Here is a 19,786-nt window from a genome sequence, read left to right on the forward strand (position 1 = left end):
GTTTTTGGACTTTGTTTTAGATGTTTGCTTAGGTGCCACATTAAGAGATTTGTTATGAAAACCAAGGCATATAGCATTAAAGAAAATCGGTGCCATGTGACTGGAAGGCTGATTGGATGTAGAAAGCAAAGATTTAGATCTTGCAGGCTGTGAATACCCTTATGGCTCTGTATTGAGAATTCAGTTATTTTTTATTCATATCAATCATGTGGTTCTAAGTATAAGAGGAATATAACATTTCCTGATAAGAAATTATGAATTTTGGCAAAAATGAAAAAGAATGCAGAGCCTGGAGTACGGTTTTAACTATACAGCAAAGTGAGATTCTAGAAGACAGATGCAGTTCAATAGCTAGAAATGTGTGGTCATGTTTGTGGGAAAGCACCAGGCTCAAAATTATTTTCAGTGATCATAGAAGACCATGAAATCTAGGGGTGGATCAATATAAGTATTTAAAGTTGCCATGTTGGTAGAAAAATCACATGAGCAATCACCAGCAATTATTTGAAATAGACCTTTATTGTTCTTGGAAAAGTCTGTAAAATTGACGATAACTGACAGAGCTCACTAGATGACATGTCTGAACACTGCAGAGTTGCAGGGAAATATATACATGTCACTACATTCAGAAGAGAGCAGAAATATTGGGGACAAGGATGGAGGACAAACTAATGACAAGTATAAAAAACTAAAAGATAAAAATGGCTTTTCTGATTAGCGCTTAAAACTATTTAAAAATTATTACCTCATGGATTTTACTTGAAATGTCTGACACGTTCACAGCAAAGATGGCTTCCTGGGCACCTACATACAGCACACCTCGATCTTCACTCAGCAACAATGTTGAATAGTTTGACACTCCACTAGCAGAAAATGTGATCAAAGGCACTTCTGTAAATAATTAAAGTAATTAATAGTCTTTTTAAAAAATCAATATTAATATCTAATGTTTGAATGCACTGGAAGCCTGGGTGCTGCTTTGGATTATTATACTGGAACCCATAATGATTCATGACAAATCTGTTCCTTTTACCATCTGTACATGAAGTAGGTTTGACAAATCTCAATATAGCCTTAGTCAGTACAAGTTGATTGCTGCACTTTGAAAAAAGAATACAAGAATATTTACAGTTTGGAAACAAAGGCCTTCAGACTGGTGTGGTGTAAATTGTTCTTCAGTGAACTGGATAAATGCTTAGTCTGAGCATGGGTATTATTCCATTTTCCTGATCTGGGGAATTGTTCTGTCATCAAGTACAAATGGCCCTTATCTGGACTGTATTTCAAGTAAATTATTAAGACTCAAATTAACTGAGATTTGACTTTTTAAAAAATTAAAGAAGTTAGAAACTGGAGTTTAATGGGCAGTTGATTAACAATTGATAATATTAGCTCGATGCTTTGATGTTTCTGGTATCCCGTATTGTTCAAGTCACACAATCAACCAATTTCTCAGGTTACATTAAAAGGGAAGGTGATGTCAGAGTGGTATTAGCACTTAACTGTTATTACAGAGACCCAGGTAATGTTCTGAACTGTTATTATAGAGATCCAGGTAATGTTCTGAGGTCATGGGGTTTGGAATTCTGCCACTGTAGACATGGACTAGCATACATTTGACTCTAGACCCACAAGCAATGGTTGACTCTTAAATGCCCTCTAGACAATAGTAATGTCTTCATCGTGGCTTAATAAAAAAAACAAATCACAGTCTTTGGCATTATTGAGAATCAGTTTCTGATGTGCAACAATGCTGAATGGCAAATCAATTTGTTCATTTATTCTTATACCCAAGAAACTATTAATATCAGACCTACAGAATTTCAGGCTTTGGTTTATTGTTCTTCATGCAGTTCATAAACGTTTAGCAAAATTAAATTACAGTTTAAAATGTGATTATTTTAATTAAACTGCCTGTCACAGACAAAGATCCTAGCTACTCTTGACTTTTTTTTTTTATTTTCTTCAGTTTTGCAAGAGGAAAGGTATTGGCGGAGCAGAGAATATAGCCACTTCTGATAACGTTATACTAACTGCAATCACAACAATTTTAATTACTTGACACCTACAAATAAAAATTACATTCTCCAATACCAAACAATTTCTTGGTAACCTTCAATTCATTAGTTCACAGTCTAAATGAAAGCTCTCTGTGTTCAATAACATTGCACATACAAACAGTTCATTACACATAACACCGACTGAGCTTCACTGCATTGTATCTATATATAGAACATAGAACAGTACATCATACTGCATGTCCTTCAGCTGATGATGTTGTGCTGAGTATTTATCTTAATCTAAGACCAACCTAACTTACACACCCCTCAATTTACTGCTGTCCATGTGCTTGTCCAGCAGTCGCTTAAATGTCCCTCATGTCTCTGATACCAATAGACGATAGGTGCAGGAGTAGGCCATTCAGCCCTTCGAATACCACTGGCAATGCATTCCACGCACCCACCATTCTCTGCATAAACCATCTGATACTACTCCTGTGAAGAGTGAGGATGCAAAAATCATCAGAGGTGCAACAATCTCATTCCCGTTTCCTGTAGTAACCCTGGATATATCTGGCCCAGCTCTGGGGTGTTACCTATCTTGACGCTTCCCAGAATTTCCAGCACATCCACTTTCTTAATAACAGTCTTGATTTGGATGAGCCAGTATTGAACTGGGGTGGACAAAGTTAAAAGTCACACAACACCAGGTTGTACTCCAACAGGTTTATTTGGTAACACTAGCTCATTCATCAGGTGATTGTGGAGCAAGATCATAAGACACAGAACAAATAGCAAAAGATCTTAATGTCATGCAACTGAAATGACATATTGAACAAACTTTGAGTGCTGTTAAGTCTTTCATCGTTTAGAATGGATTGCAGGTTTTGGTTCTTTAATATGTAAATCCCAGAACTACTCTCAAGTCACATTCTAGAGATAACTTAAGAATTTATAAAAATAGGTGACATCTCAGCTCAGACAATGCATTAAAGGTGTGAGGTTAGAGTCTGTCTGCATCCCAATCTTGAGTCAGACTGGTTCTATTTACAAAGTAGGAATTTATAAAATATTACATCGATTGACTGCCTGTCTGCAAATATAATTGTGCAAATGCAAATTCACCCCATAGACTGATGTGGTTTTACATGCATATGAGAGAGCGAGAGAGATTGCTAAGAGAAAATGAGGTCTGCAGATGCTGGATCTTGTCACTAGAAGGCCACTCCTGGGTTGTATGCTAGCCTCTCCTAAGTTTATTGGCAACCTAAAGCAGGGTACAGATAGGACAAGGTAATTAACCAAATAGAGATAGTAATGAATAGTCGAATCAGGATCTCAGAAGAGATTACAAACGTGGCAGGGAGGCCACATCAGCAATGACCTGTTGAAGAGTTTATGCTCGAAACATCAACTCTCCTGCTCCTTGGATGCTGCCTGACCAGCTGTGCTTTTCCAGCACTGCACTCTTTGACCCACTGGTCTTGCAGCAGACACAGAGGAATTCGTCAAACGAATGAGAATCCGAGAATTCTCCCAAGATGTCAGCAGTGATCCCAATCAGCCAAACGACAATCCAGAACAGTCATTAGAGACATCTATAATGGAGCAACCAAAGGAGTCATCGATTTGGACTCCTCTATAGGGTTGCTGCCCTGGCTTGACATTTATGCTCAAACCGTCAAGAAATGTGTAAATGCCAGATTCATCAGCCACACCCACAGGTAGAGCAAAACATTACCCGATCACAACGCAATGTCATCCATGCTCTCAAAACCAATTGCAGAATGGTCATGAACCCGGCAAATAAAGGAGGAGCCATTGTCATTCAGAATAGAACAGAACCACAAGGAAGTGTACTGACAACTGAATAACCAGGAACACTATTGGCAACTACCGGCTGATCCAAACAAAGAACACACCCGTGAACTAAACACATTGATCATATTTTTCCTCTGGACCAATGGCAAGGAGTCACTGAAACAACTACACAGTAACATTAACGAGTTTCATCTCACCATCAAACTCATGATGGACTTTAGTAGCTGTCTCGTTCTTGGACACATGCATCTCCATCAAGGACAGGCATCTCAGTACCTCACTCTACCGTAAACCCATGGATACCGCCACGATGCTGCACTTTTCATAGATTAGATTAGATTACTTAGTGTGGAAACAGGCCCTTTGACCCAACAAGTCCACACTGACCCTCCAAAGAGCAACCCACCCAGACCCATTCCCCTACATTTACCCCTTCACCTAACACTACAAGCAATTTAGCATGGCCAATCCACCTAACCTGCACATCTTTGGATTGTGGAAGGAAACCCACGCAGACACAGGGAGAATGTGCAAACTCCACACACACAGTTGCCTGAGATGGGAATTGAACCCGGGTCTCTGACGCTGTGAGGCAGCAGTGCTAACTACTGTGCCACCATGCCAGCTTCCACCCTAAACATATTAAAACAGCCATCCCCTCTGGACAAGCCCTCCACATACAAAGGATCTGTTCAGATGAGAAGGAACACAATGAACACCTGAAGGTGCTCAAGGATGCCTTCATAAGAACTGGGTATGATGGTCACCTCGTCAATCGCCAGATCCGACATGTTACACGAGAAACTGTAAGGACATCCTCAAGAGAGGCACTGGATGCAACTGATAGGGTACCTTTGATGTTCCAGTACTTCCCAGGAGTGGAGAAACTACACCATGTCTGCAATACATTATCAATGAGAACGAGCACTTCCCTTCGCCTTTAAACAACTGCCAAATCTTAAACAGATCATTGTTCACAGCAAACTACACAGCTTTCAGGACAACATGGACCACAACGCCGCCATGGCAGCCACTGCAAGATGCGTCAGAGTGTCAATATGGATACCACCATTACACATGGGGACACCACCCACCTTGTACACGGCAGGTAATCATGTGACTGGGCCAACGTTGTCTATCTCATACGCTGCAGGCAAGGATGCGCCGAGGCATGGTACATTGGCGAGACTGAGCAGAGGCTATGGCAACGGATGAGTGGACACCGCACAACAATCACCAGATAGGGATATTCCCTCCCAGTTGGGGATTACTTCAGTGGGACATTCCACCAAGGATCTTCAGGTGTCCATCCTCCAAGGTGGAATTCAGGATATGCAACAACACAGAATGGCTGAGCAGAGGCTGATAGCTAAGTTCAGTACCCAAGAGGATGGCCTCAACTAGGACCTTGGGTTCAACACACACACACCCTCTGTCAGAGGGACACACACACACACACAGGCTTATACTCCATCACACTCAGTTTACCAAGTTTGCGCGCACACTCTCACGCACACTCACATGTAAACATTCATATGCAGTGTGTGATTAATATTAACTTAATACCAATCCGTTCAAGCCTATTAACCTGGTCCACATGTTTTCACTATCAATAAGGTTCCTCTCTCTAGTGAATACTGAAGCAAAGAACTCATTTACGGCCTCCCTGCCTCTTCAGACTCCAGGCACAAGTTCACCCCACTATTCCTGATCGACCCTCTTATTAGAACATAGAACATTACAGCGCAGTACAGGCCCTTTGGCCCTCGATGTTGCGCCGACCTGTCACATCAATCTGAAGCCCATCTAACCTACACTATTCCATACATGTCCATATGCTTGTCCAATGACGACTTAAATGTACTTAAAGTTGCCGAATCTACTACCGTTGCAGGCAAAGCATTCCATATCCTTACTACTCTGAGTAAAGAAACTACCTCTGACATCTGTCCTATATCTATCACCCCTCAATTTAAAGCTATGCTCCCTCGTGCTCGCCGTCACCATACTTGGAAAAAGGCTCTCCCTGTCCACCCTATCTAACCCTCTGATTATCTTATGTCTCTATTGTCACCTCTCAACCTTCTTCTAACAAAAACCTCAAGTCCCTCAGCCTTTCCTCTAAAGACCTTCCCTCCATACCAGGCAACATCCTAGTAAATCTCCTCTGCACCCTTTCCAAAGCTTCCACATTCTTCTTATAATGCAGTGACCACAACTGTACACAATATTCCAAGTGCAGCCGCACTAGAGTTTTGTACAGCTGTAGCATAACCTCATGGTTCCGGAACTCAATCTCTCTGTTAATAAAAACTAAAACACTGTATGCTTTCTTAACAACCCTCTCAACCTGGATGGCAACTTTCAAGGATCTGTGTACATGGACACAGAGATCTTTCTGCTCATCTACACTACCAAGAATGTTACCATTAGCCTAGTACTTTGGTCGGAGTAACCAGAATGCAAAATGAATCACCTTACACTTATTCACATTAAACTCCATTTGCCACCTCTCAGCCCAGCTCTGCAGCTTATCTATGTCTCTGTAAACTACTATATCCTTCGTTACTATCCACAACTCCACCGACCTTAGTGTCGTCTGCAAATTTACTAACCCACCCTTCTACACCCTCATTCAGGTAGTTTATAAAAATGACGAACAGCAGTGGACCCAACACCGACCCTTGTGGTACACCACTGGTAACTGGACTCCAGGATGAACATTTCCCATCAACCACCACCCTCGGTCTTCTTTCAGCAAGCAATTACTGATCCAAACTGCTATATCTCCCAGGATCCCATTCCTCCGCATTTTACTGTGGGGAACCTTGTCGAATGCCTTGCTGAAATCCATATACACCACATCAACCGCTTTACTCTCATCTACCTGTTTGATCACCTTCTCAAAGAACCCCAAGGTTTGTGAGGCACGACTTACCCTTCACAAAACCGTGCTGACTATCCCTAATCAAATTATTATTTTCAAATGATTATAAATCCCATCTCTTATAACCTTTTCCAACACTTTACCAACAACTGAAGTGAGGCTCACTGGTCTATAATTACCAGGATTGTCACTACTCCCCTTCTTGAACAGGGGAACCACATTTGCTATCCTCCAGTCTTCTGGCACTATTCTTGTAGACAATGACGATTTACAGATCAATGCCAAAGGCTCAGCAATCTCCTCCCTGGCTTCCCAAAGGATCCTAGGATAAATCCCATCCGGCCTAGGGGACCTATCCATTTTCACACTCTGCAGGATTTCTAATACCTCCTCCTTGTGAACCTCAATCACACCTAGTCTAGTAGCCTGTATCTCAGTAATCTCCTCGACAACATTGTCATTTTCTAGAGTGAATACTGTTAAAAAGTATTCATTTAGTGCTTCCCCTATCTCCTCTGACTTCACACACAACTTCCCACTACTATCCTCGATTGGCCCTAATCTTACTCTTGTCATCCTTTTATTCCTTAAATACCTATAGAAAGCCTTAGGGTTTACCCTGATTCTATCTGCCAACAACTTCTCATGCCTCCTCCTGGCTCTTCTGAGCTCTCTCTTTAGACCTTTCTTGGCTACCTTGTAACCCTCAAGCTCCCTAACTAAGCCTTCACATCTCATCCTAACATAAGCCTGCTTCTTCCTCTTGACCAGAGATTCCACTTCCTTTGTAAACCACAGCTCCCACGCTGTACAGCTTCCTCCCTGCCTGACAGGTACATACTTATTGAGGACACATAGTAGCTTTTCCTTGAATAAGGTCCACATTTCTAATGTGCCTATCCCCTGCAGTTTCCTTCTCCATCCTATCTTCCTAAATCTTGCCTAATCGCATCATAATTGCCTTTCCCCCAGCTGTAACTCTTGCCCAGTGGAATACATCTATCCTTTTCTATCACTAAAGTAAACATAACAGAATTGTGATCGCTATCAAAGTGCTCACCTACTTCCAAGTCTAACACCTGGCCGGGCTCATTACCGAGTACCAAACCTAAGGTGGCCTCGCCCCTTGTTGGCCTGTCTACATACTGTGTCAGGAAGTCCTCCTGCACACACTGGACAAAAACTGACCGATCTATAGTACTCGTACGTAGTGTTCCCAGTCAATATTTGGAAAGTTGAAGTCCCCATGACAACAGCCCTGTCTCTCTCATGACAGTGCAAATGCCTTTGGGTTTTTTTTAATTCTTCTTGCTAAGGCTTTTTCGTGACTCCCTCCTAGTTCTCCTCAGTCCATTTTTTATACTCCACAGCTTTTACCTAATAGCAGTATAATTTCCCTCTTCCAATTAAATACTTTCCCATACAGTCTGTTCCTATCCCTCACCTGGTAAAGGTGAGGCACTTGTGACCACTGTCACCGAAATGCTATCCCACCAAGACACCTGGCCTGGCTCGTTGCCTAGCACCAAATCCAAAATGGCCTCCCTTCCAAGTCAGCCTATTTACATATTGAAATCAGGAATCCTTCCTGGACACACCTGACAAAATCACCTCCATCCAGACTGTATACAATAAGGAGGTTCCAATCAATATTGGAGAAGTTGAAGTCACTCATGACAACAAACAGTAACATCTACACCTTTGCCCCAGTTTAGAACTTTAACTGTTAGACAAGGTCTATCTTTTTCCATAATTAATTTAAAACTAGTACAATTCTGGTCATTGGTCTGAAAGGTCTCCCTTATTAAACACCTCAGTCTCGCGCCCTCCTTATTTCCCAAGATAAGATTGAGTTTTTTGAATTTTGCTACTTCTCTAGTAGGTACATTTACATATTGATAAAGAAATTTCTTTAGAATACACTTAAATTCCTCCCTATCCAAGCTCAACACTATGGCAGTCCCAGTCTGTTTGGAAAGTTAAAATCCCCTACTATATCCCTATTATTTTTACAATATCGGTGACTTCCTTACATATTTGCTCCTCAATTTCCCACTGAATATTGGAGCCCTACAGTACATTCTCATCAAGGTGATCATCCCCTATATCTCAGTTCCACCCATATAACTTCATTTGACTATCCCCAGGAATAACCTCTCAAAGTACAGGCATGATGTCTTCCCTAATCAAAAACACCACTTCTCCATCTCTCTCGCCTCCCTATCACTCCTATAGCATCTGTACTCCAGAACATTGAGCTGCCAGTCCTGTCCCTCCCTCAACCATCGTTTCTGTAACATCTATGATATCCCAGTTCCATGTTGCCATCCATATCCTGAGTTCACCTGCCTTACCTTACATTGAAATAAATGCAGTTTAATTCATCAATCTGCTTTGCAGAACACATACACTGTCCATTAAAATAACACTGAGCTTCTGGTTACTTGCCACTCAACAGGCCACCATGTTCTCTGGATGACATATCTATTGCAAGCTTGCTGCAGTCTCAGTGCAACCTGGAACAGCAGCACCTCATTTCCCATTTGGGGACTCCTATAGCCTTCAGAACTCAAAATGGACTTTAATAATTTTAGAGCCTGAACACCTATGTTCCTTTACACTCCTAGCCCTGTTATTACATGGGCTGCTTTCAGCACAACCAACTCATTTTCACCTACAACACCCACTATCAGCTCTTCTTCATCCCTAGCTTACCATTATCCATCCATCCATTTGTTTACCTCACATTCTGTCCCTCTGGGCCCCATCTCCACCTATTCTCTCTCTGCCTTACTCCAACCCTTATTCACTGTCTTCAGCATTTATACCATCTTTTCCTAGCTACTATTATTTCTAACAAAGGGTTCACAGGACTCAAAACCGTGACTCTGCTTTGTATCCAAAGATGCTGTCAGACCTACTGAGTTTCTCTACCAATTTTAGTTTTTGCTTCAGATTTCCAGCATAAACACTTGGTTTTATTTAACCCATGGAATTAGTGATCATCCTTAGATTTAGCTTTTTTTTAAAAAAACATTGCAAAAATATACTTCATTTATAAACAAAAAAAAGTTGACTGCACCCAAACAAACCAAAGCTTACAAGACTATGTTTACATACATTTAAGACAATAGGAGATTGCACTAACTGAACAGACCACAATTGAACTTCATCTTTCTTGACTGTGCCTTGGTGACAGCTGCCCAAAGTTTTACTGCATCCCTCAGCACATCGTCCTGGGCCTTGGAATGTGCCAGTCTGCAACACTCGGTCAAGATCAATTCCTTGTTCTGGAAGACCAAGGAGTTTCGGGCAGACCAAAACATGTCTTTTACTGATTTGATGGTCCTCCAAGCACAGTTGATACTTGTCTCTGTGTGCATCCAGGGGTACAAACCGTAGAGAACAGAGTCCTACATCATGGAACTGCTTGGGATGAACCTCAACTAAAACCACTGCACCTTTCCCCAGACTTCCTTTGCAAAGACTCATTCTAGACAGAAATGTGTGGCAATCTCAAATCCCACCTCCCTGCAGCTGCTTCAAGACACAGGCTCACAGTTAGCACTCTTCTCACCACCAGCCAAGTGACATCTTGGTGCTTGTTGCAAAGTTCTGGTCATGAGGCATTCTGCCCAAATGACTTTGACAGTCTGCTCAGGGAATCATGCCATAGGATCCACCCTCTCCTTTCCCCACAAGTTCTCAACAATATTACATGCTGACCACTTTCTGATGGACTTGTGGTCAAAGATGTTTTTCTTTGTAAATTTCTCCATGAAGGACAGGTGATACAGAATGGTCAAACTACTTGGAGAGTTCCGCTGCAACAAGAGCAGTCCCATCCTTCAAAATACTAGGGTCGGGTGGAACCTCAGTGTGTAGTGAGACTTTGTGTTTACACACTCACTGTCTATGCACAGCTTCACGCAATCACACAGAAAGGTTGCCATCATCTTTAGATTTAGCCTTCCAACAGAGGGCATATCGATCACCTAGATCTTGGAGTTGAACTGCTGCTGCCCATTGTGTCACACTCAGAGCAGTGCTGTCAATGTCATAGTGCGGAGCCCCTGGGCTATAATAGTGATATGATGTTCAGATCTGTCAAGGGGTTGTCCATGAGGGTCCAGATGCTCCACGTGCACTGGACACATTGGAAGGACACACAGGCACACACCCTATTTCCCTGCTCCACCTCCAAATATTATAATAGCCTGCAACTGGCTCGTTTGTGAGTTGAAGCAAAGAGGGTCTTCCAGATTGGTAAGCTCCTTTATTTCAAAGTCAATTTCTGCTACAGTGGCATGATCCAAAATCGGGGCCAGCCTTTTCCCCACTATATTCTCGCCATCTCTGCACCAGTTTTATTAGTTGTTGGTTTAGCTCTTCCTCTCTGCTTCTCTGTTGTTGTCTTAAGAGTCAGAGATGTACAGCACAGAAACAGACTCTTCGGTCCAACTTGTCCATGCCGACCAGATATCCCAACCCAAACTAGCCCAGCACCACATCCCTCCAAACCCTTCCTATTCATATACCCATTCAATTGCCTTTTAAATGTTGCAATTGTACTGGCCTCCACCACTTCCTCTGGCAGCTCATTCCATGCACGTACCACCCTCAGGTCTCTTTTATATCTTTGCTCTCCCACCCTAAACCTATGTCCTCTAGTTCTGGACTTCCTCACCCCAGGGAAAACACTTTGCCTATTTATCCTATTCATGCCCCTCAATTTTGTAAACCTCTAAGGCCAGCCCTCAGCTTCCGATGCTCCAGGGAAAACAGCCCCAGCCTATTCAACCTCTAAGATGTAGGTTTGCTCACTTGTCACTTTTGCACAACTTTTTTTTATTATTGTAAAGCAGCAGTTTTTGCATGTGTACTTGTGGCAATTTCTAACCCATTTCACACAAAAATTCTAAACAAAATGCAGATCACAATGGATTACTAACAGACTACCCAACAGTAGAATTCCTATTTTGGAAGTGACTCTCTGAAGCTCAACTTTAGACATTACCTGCTCCACACATTATCATCCAAGTTATAGAATCATAGTCATACAGCACAGAAACAGACCATTCGATTCAACCAGTTCATGCTGACCATAATCCCAAACTAATTTAAAAGTATGTGGGCGGCACGGTGGCACAGTGGTTAGCACTGCTGCCTCACAGCGCCAGAGACCTGGGTTCAATTCCCGACTCAGGCGACTGACTGTGTGGAGTTTGCACGTTCTCCCCGTGTCTGCGTGGGTTTCCTCCGGGTGCTCCGGTTTCCTCCCACAGTCCAAAGATGTGCAGGTCAGGCGAATTGACTATGCTAAATTGCCCGTAGTGTTAGGTAAGGGGTAAATGTAGGGGTATGGGTGGGTTTCGCTTCAGCGGGTCGGTGTGGACTTGTTGGGCCGAAGGGCCTGTTTCCACACTAAGTAATCTAATCTTTCTCCCTCCCAATCTATTTGAACCCCCCACCCCGTACAACTCTGACATAGCATTATTCCTTCAACTCTGACCTCTTAAACCTCGTAATGTTTAATCGCTACTATTGAATCATGATTCAATATTAGACATTTAAAATTAATTAATTATGTAATTGCAAATTTCTGTTCTCTAAATTTTACTAAGAATCCCCTCAGAAAAACTTCTAAGTATGTTAAGCAGTGCAGTAACTGATATTATTATAGAGATTCTCTGCAACTATCCAAGTAACAATAATCATATATGGTAGCTTAAATATTTCATAAATTAAACCAATTTGAGGAAGCTAGTTTTTCAATATTTAACAAATGCTTTCAAAGGTTGTATGGTGTGATGCACATGATATTGTATTTCTTGCAGTCAAGATACATACACATGATGAGCCCACACAATTCACAGCCAGCTTTTTGGAAGGATCATCAAATGTAGAAAAAAAGTGAAAGATGATAGTCAAGTGATATTGTATGATGAATTAAAATATCGCCAATACAGTAGATGGGATGTAGGTTAATTTCACTCAATTGCAGCACAGATGCAGAAGTCAATTGAAATAAGTCAGGCACTTACTATAGCGAGTACAGTGATATGTGACACTGTAAGCTTTAATGGAAGGCAGATAGTCAGTGCACCTCCCCACTATGATGTGATTCAGTTTTCAGTGTTCCAAATTCAATCCTTTACAAACCAGAGAATTGCTGTAATACAGAATGAAGGGCTTTTGCCCGAAACGTCGATTTCGCTGCTCGTTGGATGCTGCCTGAACTGCTGTGCTCTTCCAGCACCACTGATACAGAATGTCATGTGACCATTGCTCCTGCATCAGCTCTCCAAATGAACAATTCACCAGTCATTCCTTCATCATAGAATCACAGAATCCCTACAGTCTGGAAGCAGGCCATTCAGCCCATCAAATAGTCAGCACTTCTAAGAGCATTCCTCCTTTACCCCTGTAACTCTTCATTTCCCATGGCTAATCTGCCTAGCCTGCACAATCCTGGTCACTATAGGGCAATATAGTAAGGCCAGTTCACCTAATCTGCAGATCTTTGTTCTGTGGGAAGAAACTGGAGGCACCCGAAGGAATCCCACGCAGACATGGGGAGAACATGCAAACTCCACACAGATAGTCGTCAGAGACTGGAATCAAACCGGATTCCTGGGGCTGTGGACAACAGTGCTAACCATTGAGCCACCATGCCAGGTCTAAAATCCTTCTTCCTTTGAAAATAATTTGATTTCCTGTGAATGCCCTAACTGAATCTACCTCCACTACTCTCTTGGACAGTGGAGTCCCTCAAGCTTTACCACTCGAATAAAATTGTCTGTTGCAACTCTCCAAAACAAACCAAGTGACAAAAGATTAAATTCATAAAATACAGTCACAGGATTTACAATTCTGTCAATTTGACTACAAATCTTCAGGTAATTGGAGAAAAGATCCATCTAGGCCAGTAATGTGGAGCCTACTTTCAAGTGGAAGTGATGAATAGAGTTTGTCTTTGCAGGGAACAACAACAAATTTGAAAGCATGAGAATAATGAGCCAAATAGCCTGCCCTGTGCTGTAACTCTTCAAATATTTGCATGCTTAAAAAAAAACACATCGCATGAAGAATATGGTGATTGATATTCCCAAAAGCATAAGAAATGTGGTGAGAATTTGACAGAAGGGAGAAGCTGTTATTTAAACGGAATTATCTATGGGGGCAGCATCAAGACAATGAAGGGGCACTTCTGTTCCAGGATAAACAAATCTCAACAGTGAATACAGTGGCACTAACCAGCTGTGCAGCTTGAGTACAGACTTACAACAGAAAAATATCTAGTTACTTAAATTGGCCACAAGTGCAAATTCCATCTAAACCGTGGTTAGCACTGCTGCCTCAGCGCCAGGGACCCAGGTTCGATTTTAGCCTTGGGCGACTGTGTGTGGAATTTCCATTCTCCCAGTGTCCAGATGGGTTTCCTCAGGAGCTCCAGTTTCCTCTTTCAATCAAAAGATGTGCAGGTTAGGTAAATTGGCAATGTTAAATTGTCCACAGTATTCAGGGATGTGTAGGTTAGGTGCATAATGCAGGGGTAAATATAGAGTAATAAGGTAGGGGAATGGGTCTGGGTGGGATACTCATCGGAGGGTCGGTGTGGACTTGTTGGGTCGAATTGCCTGTTTCCACACTGTAAGAAGTCTAATCAATTTCCTTTCTAATCACGATAAAGATAATCTATTTAAATTGGAATGACTTTATTTTCAAAAGTAACAATTTAACCTTTTTGGTAATATAAGAAATACCAATCTCCATGGAGAACAACATTAATTGTGACTTTTAAAAAAAAATCCCCCCCCAAACAGATTCCTGTACCAGGCACAGAACTTTGTCTTTTGTTCTCAGTTGATTGAAATACCAAGTTTCGTATGTGCTCTTTCTGCCACAGCTGTGTTTCTTTTAACAATGTAAATGGTTGCTTTCAATTTGTTGCCAAGCAGCACTTAAAGATGCATTCACAGAAAAACACATTGGTATTATGCAAAATGTCTTGAGGTCAAAGGAGAGGACAAGGGAAAGTTCAAGCTAAACTGATAGCCCAAGCCCAGTGTGATATAACTATCCAAGAGTTAGCAATGTAGAAGTATTTTTTCCCTCTTCCAGTGCTTTGCGCACTCTAGAATTCAAAAGCAGAATACACTATTAGCTAAAAACGCACCATGATCATAAACTCTCAACCACCAATGTAGAGCAGCACGCTTTTATTCCTCACAGTTATTCTTGCAGGTTAAACTTAAAAAGGTTATTTTGCTCATTACTAAAAACTCATGCCAACACACAAAAATATTCTGTTTGTCCTCAATGTTGTAGGAGGAGCTCATTGTGAACAAATTGACAGTGTGTTTCCTACATTTGAAATGTTGTCACTGTTGCATTAAGACTGCCATTGATGGAACATCCTTTGAAATATTCAAAAGATGCTATATAAAGGAATGTTAGGCTCTTCAGTAGTCTGGATCCATTCTTTTCTTATACTTACGACTAAAACTGACTGTCTTAAATGGAATATAAAGCAATACAACAATGCTTTCACAGCACCTTTTAAGGGAGTTTACCACATTAAATTCTGGTTGTGGAATATCTGGATACAACAAAGGGTGGGATAGGCAGGAACCTCATTGAAATTTTTAAAACTTACTTGGCTGTGCACTTGGTGTATCACAACCTATAAGGTATATATCAAAAATTGGAAAATACAAGTCAGGCTGGTTAACTTTACTTCACAGGCATAATGAACCAAATAGCTTCGGTGTACAGTTTTGCTCGGGCCCCTTGAAGTTGCACACAGTCGACTGAAGCCTTGATGTCAAGAGCTGTCACTCTCCTCACCTTTGGAGTTCAGCACTTTCGTGCATGTTTGAACCAAGGCTGTATTGAATTCAGGAGCTGAGTGGCTCTGGAAGAACCCAAAGTGAGCATCACTGAGCAGGTTATTGCTGAGCAGGTGCTGCTTGATAGTGTGTTGATAACACCTTCCATCATATGATCTTCTTCAACAAGATGTTAATAAATGTTCTGAATAATTGAAACAGATTTCTCTTTCACAAAACCATGCTTGATTGCACTGTGATTTTCTAAATGTCCTACTACTACCAGCACTTTAGTAATTAATTCTGGCATTTTTCCCAATGACTTAATATCTCTGTGCTACTCAGCATCAAATTTTGTTTGCTAGTACTCCTGTTATTGCTGTGCGTTTATTAATGTTACAATGCTTATATCCCTGAATAAAGTTATCCACTAAGTTACTTAATTCAACAATTTTTTCAAAAAAAAAGCTAATTACAGTTTTAGTCCACTGAGTCATTAATGTTGAAGAAAAAAAATGAATATTCTTTTTATTAAACTTATGAAGTTAGTTGAACCATTTTAATTACAACACCTCAAGAAAGTAGGTGTCTTGATAATGCTTCTCTTACCATTTAAGATCTTGAAACAGTAGCTTAGTTTTCTTTCCTTGAAAGCAAGCATCACTGCACTCTGTTTGGATGAACTCAGTAGACCCACCAACACATAGCTATTGGAAACAGTTAGCCTGCCGAGAATTCCCTCCATGACCGGGCACAAACCTACCTCGTTACACTCAATGTGCATTCATGACATATATATGGTTCAGAGTCCTCTCACATTTAACTAGTATTTTGAATTCCTGGAGCTCAAATCATTGATAAAAATATGCACAGGGACGTGTTGAGTAATGCAGGGAAAGGAATTCTTGATCTAGTATGTGAATAAACAAAAAAAAAAGTTTCTATATAATATAATATTAAATTATGAGATTAAGATGGTGGTCAATTTGAAGGTGAAGCAACTTCATTTCGCACCAGGTACCAAATGGGAATAACAAGAAAAAGTAAAGATTAAACCAAAAAGATATTAAAAATGATAAAACCTTGGCAATATAAAGATCAAAATTCCAAGATATGTTTTGAAAATATTGTAAATGAATTAAATGACAAATAACAGCTTAAAAAGGAATCAATTATTCTCATATTTCTTTGGGTTCCTTTCAATCACATAAAAATGGTCTTGTAAACAGTAAACACTGCAAACTACAGGTTTTGTACTGCTGTTTTCATCTCCTGTAAATTAAGCATGATGATTTTTAAGAATGTTGTAGTGTTTCATTTACAGCCAGGGATGAACAGAAGCTCCAGCTCTAAAGTTATCCTACTATAACTGACAGAGGAATAATAGACAAATTGATTTTGCACAAATCTGGAGAAAACCAGGACATTAATGCATTTAATGCAAACTAAGTGTAAGGCACACAAATCAGAATGACATAGAACATAGAACATAGAAAAATACAGCGCAGTACAGGCCCTTCAGCCCTCAATGTTGCGCCGACCGAATCCTACCTAACCTACACTAGCCCAATAACTTCCAAATGCCTATCCAATGCCCGCTTAAATGACCATAAAGAAGGAGAGTTCACCACTGATACGGGCAGGGCATTCCATGAACTCACAACCCGCTGCGTAAAGAATCTACCCCTAACATCTGTCCTATACCTTCCACCCCTTAATTTAAAGCTGTGTCCCCTTGTAACAGCTGACTCCATTAGCGGTAAAAGGTTCTCAGTGTCGACCCTATCTAAACCCCTAATCATCTTGTACACCTCTATCAAATCTCCCCTAAACCTTCTTTTCTCCAGTGAGAACAGCCCCAAGTGCCTCAGTCTTTCCTCATACGATTTTCCTACCATACCAGGCAACATCCTGGTAAACCTCCTCTGCACTCGTTCCAATGCCTCCACATCCTTCCTATAGTATGGCGACCAAAACTGCACACAATACTCCAGATGAGGCCGCACCAGAGTCTTATACAACTGCAACATGACCTCAGGACTCCGGAACTCAATTCCTCTGCCAATAAAGCCCAGTACACCATATGCCTTCCTCACAGCACTATTTACCTGGGTGGCAACTTTCAGAGATCTGTGTACATGGACACCAAGATCCCTCTGCTCATCCACACTACCAAGTAGCCTACCATTAGCCCAGTAATCCATCTTCTTGTTACTCCTACCAAAGTGAATGACTTCACACTTAGCTACATTGAATTCCATTTGCCATCTTTCTGCCCAGCTTTGCAACTTGTCTATATCCCGCTGTAACCTGCCACATCCTTCCTCACTATCCACAACTCCACCGACTTTTGTGTCATCCGCAAACTTACTCACCCAGCTTTCAAGCCCCTCCTCTAGATCATTTATAAAGATAACAAAAAGCAATGGTCCCAAAACAGATCCTTGAGGTACACCGCTAGTAACTGCACTCCAAGGTGAACCTATACCATCAACTACTACCCTCTGTCTCCTTCCAGCCAGCCAATTCCTAATCCAAACCTCTAATGCACCCTCAATGCCATACCTCCGTAGTTTTTGCATTAGCCTACCATGGGGTACCTTATCGAACGCCTTACTAAAATCCATATACACAACATCTACTGCTTTACCCTCGTCCACCTCCTTAGTCACCTGCTCAAAGAACTCAATAAGGTTTGTGAGGCACGACCTGCCCTTCACAAAACCATGCTGACTATCCTTGATCACGTTATTCCTATCCAGATGTTCATAAATCTTATCCCTTACAATCCTCTCTAAGACTTTGCCCACCACAGAAGTCAGACTCACCGGCCTATAGTTACTCGGGCTATCCCTACTCCCCTTCTTGAACAAGGGGACCACATTCGCCATCCTCCAGTCTTCTGGTACTATTCCCGTTGACAATGACAACATAAAAATCCAGGCCAATGGCTCTGCCATCTCCTCCCTAGCTTCCCAGAGGATCCTAGGATAAATGCCATCAGGCCCAGGAGACTTATCTATTTTCATCCTTTCCAGTATTCCCAAAACCTCTTCCCTACATACTTCAATGCCATCCATTCTAATCACTTGTGACTCAATATTCACACCAGCAACAGTGTCCTGTTCCTGAGTGAATACTGACGAAAAGTATTGATTTAGTGTCTCTCCAATCTCCTCCGCCTCCACGCACAACTTCCCACTACTATTCCTTGACTGGACCGATACCTACCCTAGTCATCCTTTTATTCCTGACATACCTATAGAAAGCCTTTGGATTTTCCCTAATCCTATCAGCTAAGGACTTTTCATGTCCCCTTCTCGCTGCTCTTAGCTCTCTCTTTAGATCCTTCCTGGCTACCTTATAACTCTCAATCGCCCCAACTGAACCTTCACGCCTCATCTTTACATATGCCGCCTTCTTCCCTTTCACAAGGGATTCCAATTCCTTATTAAACCACGGCTCCCTCACAAGACCCTTAACTCCATGCCTGACTGGTACATACTTATCAAGGACACTCAGTAGCTGTTCCTTGAACAACCTCCACATATCATTAGTATTCTTCTCTTGAAGCCTGTTTTTCCAATCCACGCATCCTAAGTCATGCCTCACCGCATCATAATTTCCCTGCCCCCAGCTATAACTCTTGCCCTGTAGTGCACACTTATCCCTCTCCATCACTAAAGTAAAAGTCACCGAGTTGTGGTCACTGTCCCCAAAGTGCTCACCTACCTCCAAGTCTAACACCTGGCCTGGTTCATTACCTAGAACCAAATCCAGCATAGCCTCACCTCTTGTTGGCCTGTCTACATATTGTGTCAGGAAACCCTCCTGCACACATTGGACAAACACCAAGCCATCTAACGACCTCGAGCTATAGCTTTCCCAGTCAATATCTGGGAAGTTAAAGTCCCCCATAACAACCACCCTGCTATTTTCACTCTTCTCCTGAATCATCCTCGCAATACTATCCTCTACTTCTCTCGGACTATTAGGAGGCCTGTAGAAAACACCTAACAGGGTGACCTCACCTTTCCTATTTCTAACCTCAGCCCAAACTACCTCAGATGGCAAGTCTTCCTCCATCGTCCTTTCCACCGCTGTAATACTATCCTTGACAAGTAATGCCACACCTCCCCCTCTTTTACCCCCATGTCTGACCCTACTAAAACATTTAAACCCTGGAACCTGCAACAGCCATTCTTGCCCCTGACATTGCCAAATTGATCCAGACCAGAAAATCTGCT

General features: G+C 41.7%; 1 protein-coding gene across 2 annotated transcripts in view; it reads right to left on the reverse strand.

Moving 5' to 3' along the window:
* LOC132824274 (semaphorin-4D-like) overlaps nt 1-19,786 on the reverse strand; it is a 220,249-nt gene that overhangs the window by 61,827 nt on the left and 138,636 nt on the right. For both annotated transcript variants that reach the window (XM_060838614.1, XM_060838623.1), the window contains exon 3: nt 746-891. In XM_060838614.1, coding sequence (XP_060694597.1) covers nt 746-891 — 146 coding nt within the window. The remainder of the gene's footprint in view (nt 1-745; nt 892-19,786) is intronic.

This window comes from Hemiscyllium ocellatum, chromosome 2, assembly GCF_020745735.1.
Source record: "Hemiscyllium ocellatum isolate sHemOce1 chromosome 2, sHemOce1.pat.X.cur, whole genome shotgun sequence".
Classification (NCBI taxonomy): domain Eukaryota; kingdom Metazoa; phylum Chordata; class Chondrichthyes; order Orectolobiformes; family Hemiscylliidae; genus Hemiscyllium; species Hemiscyllium ocellatum.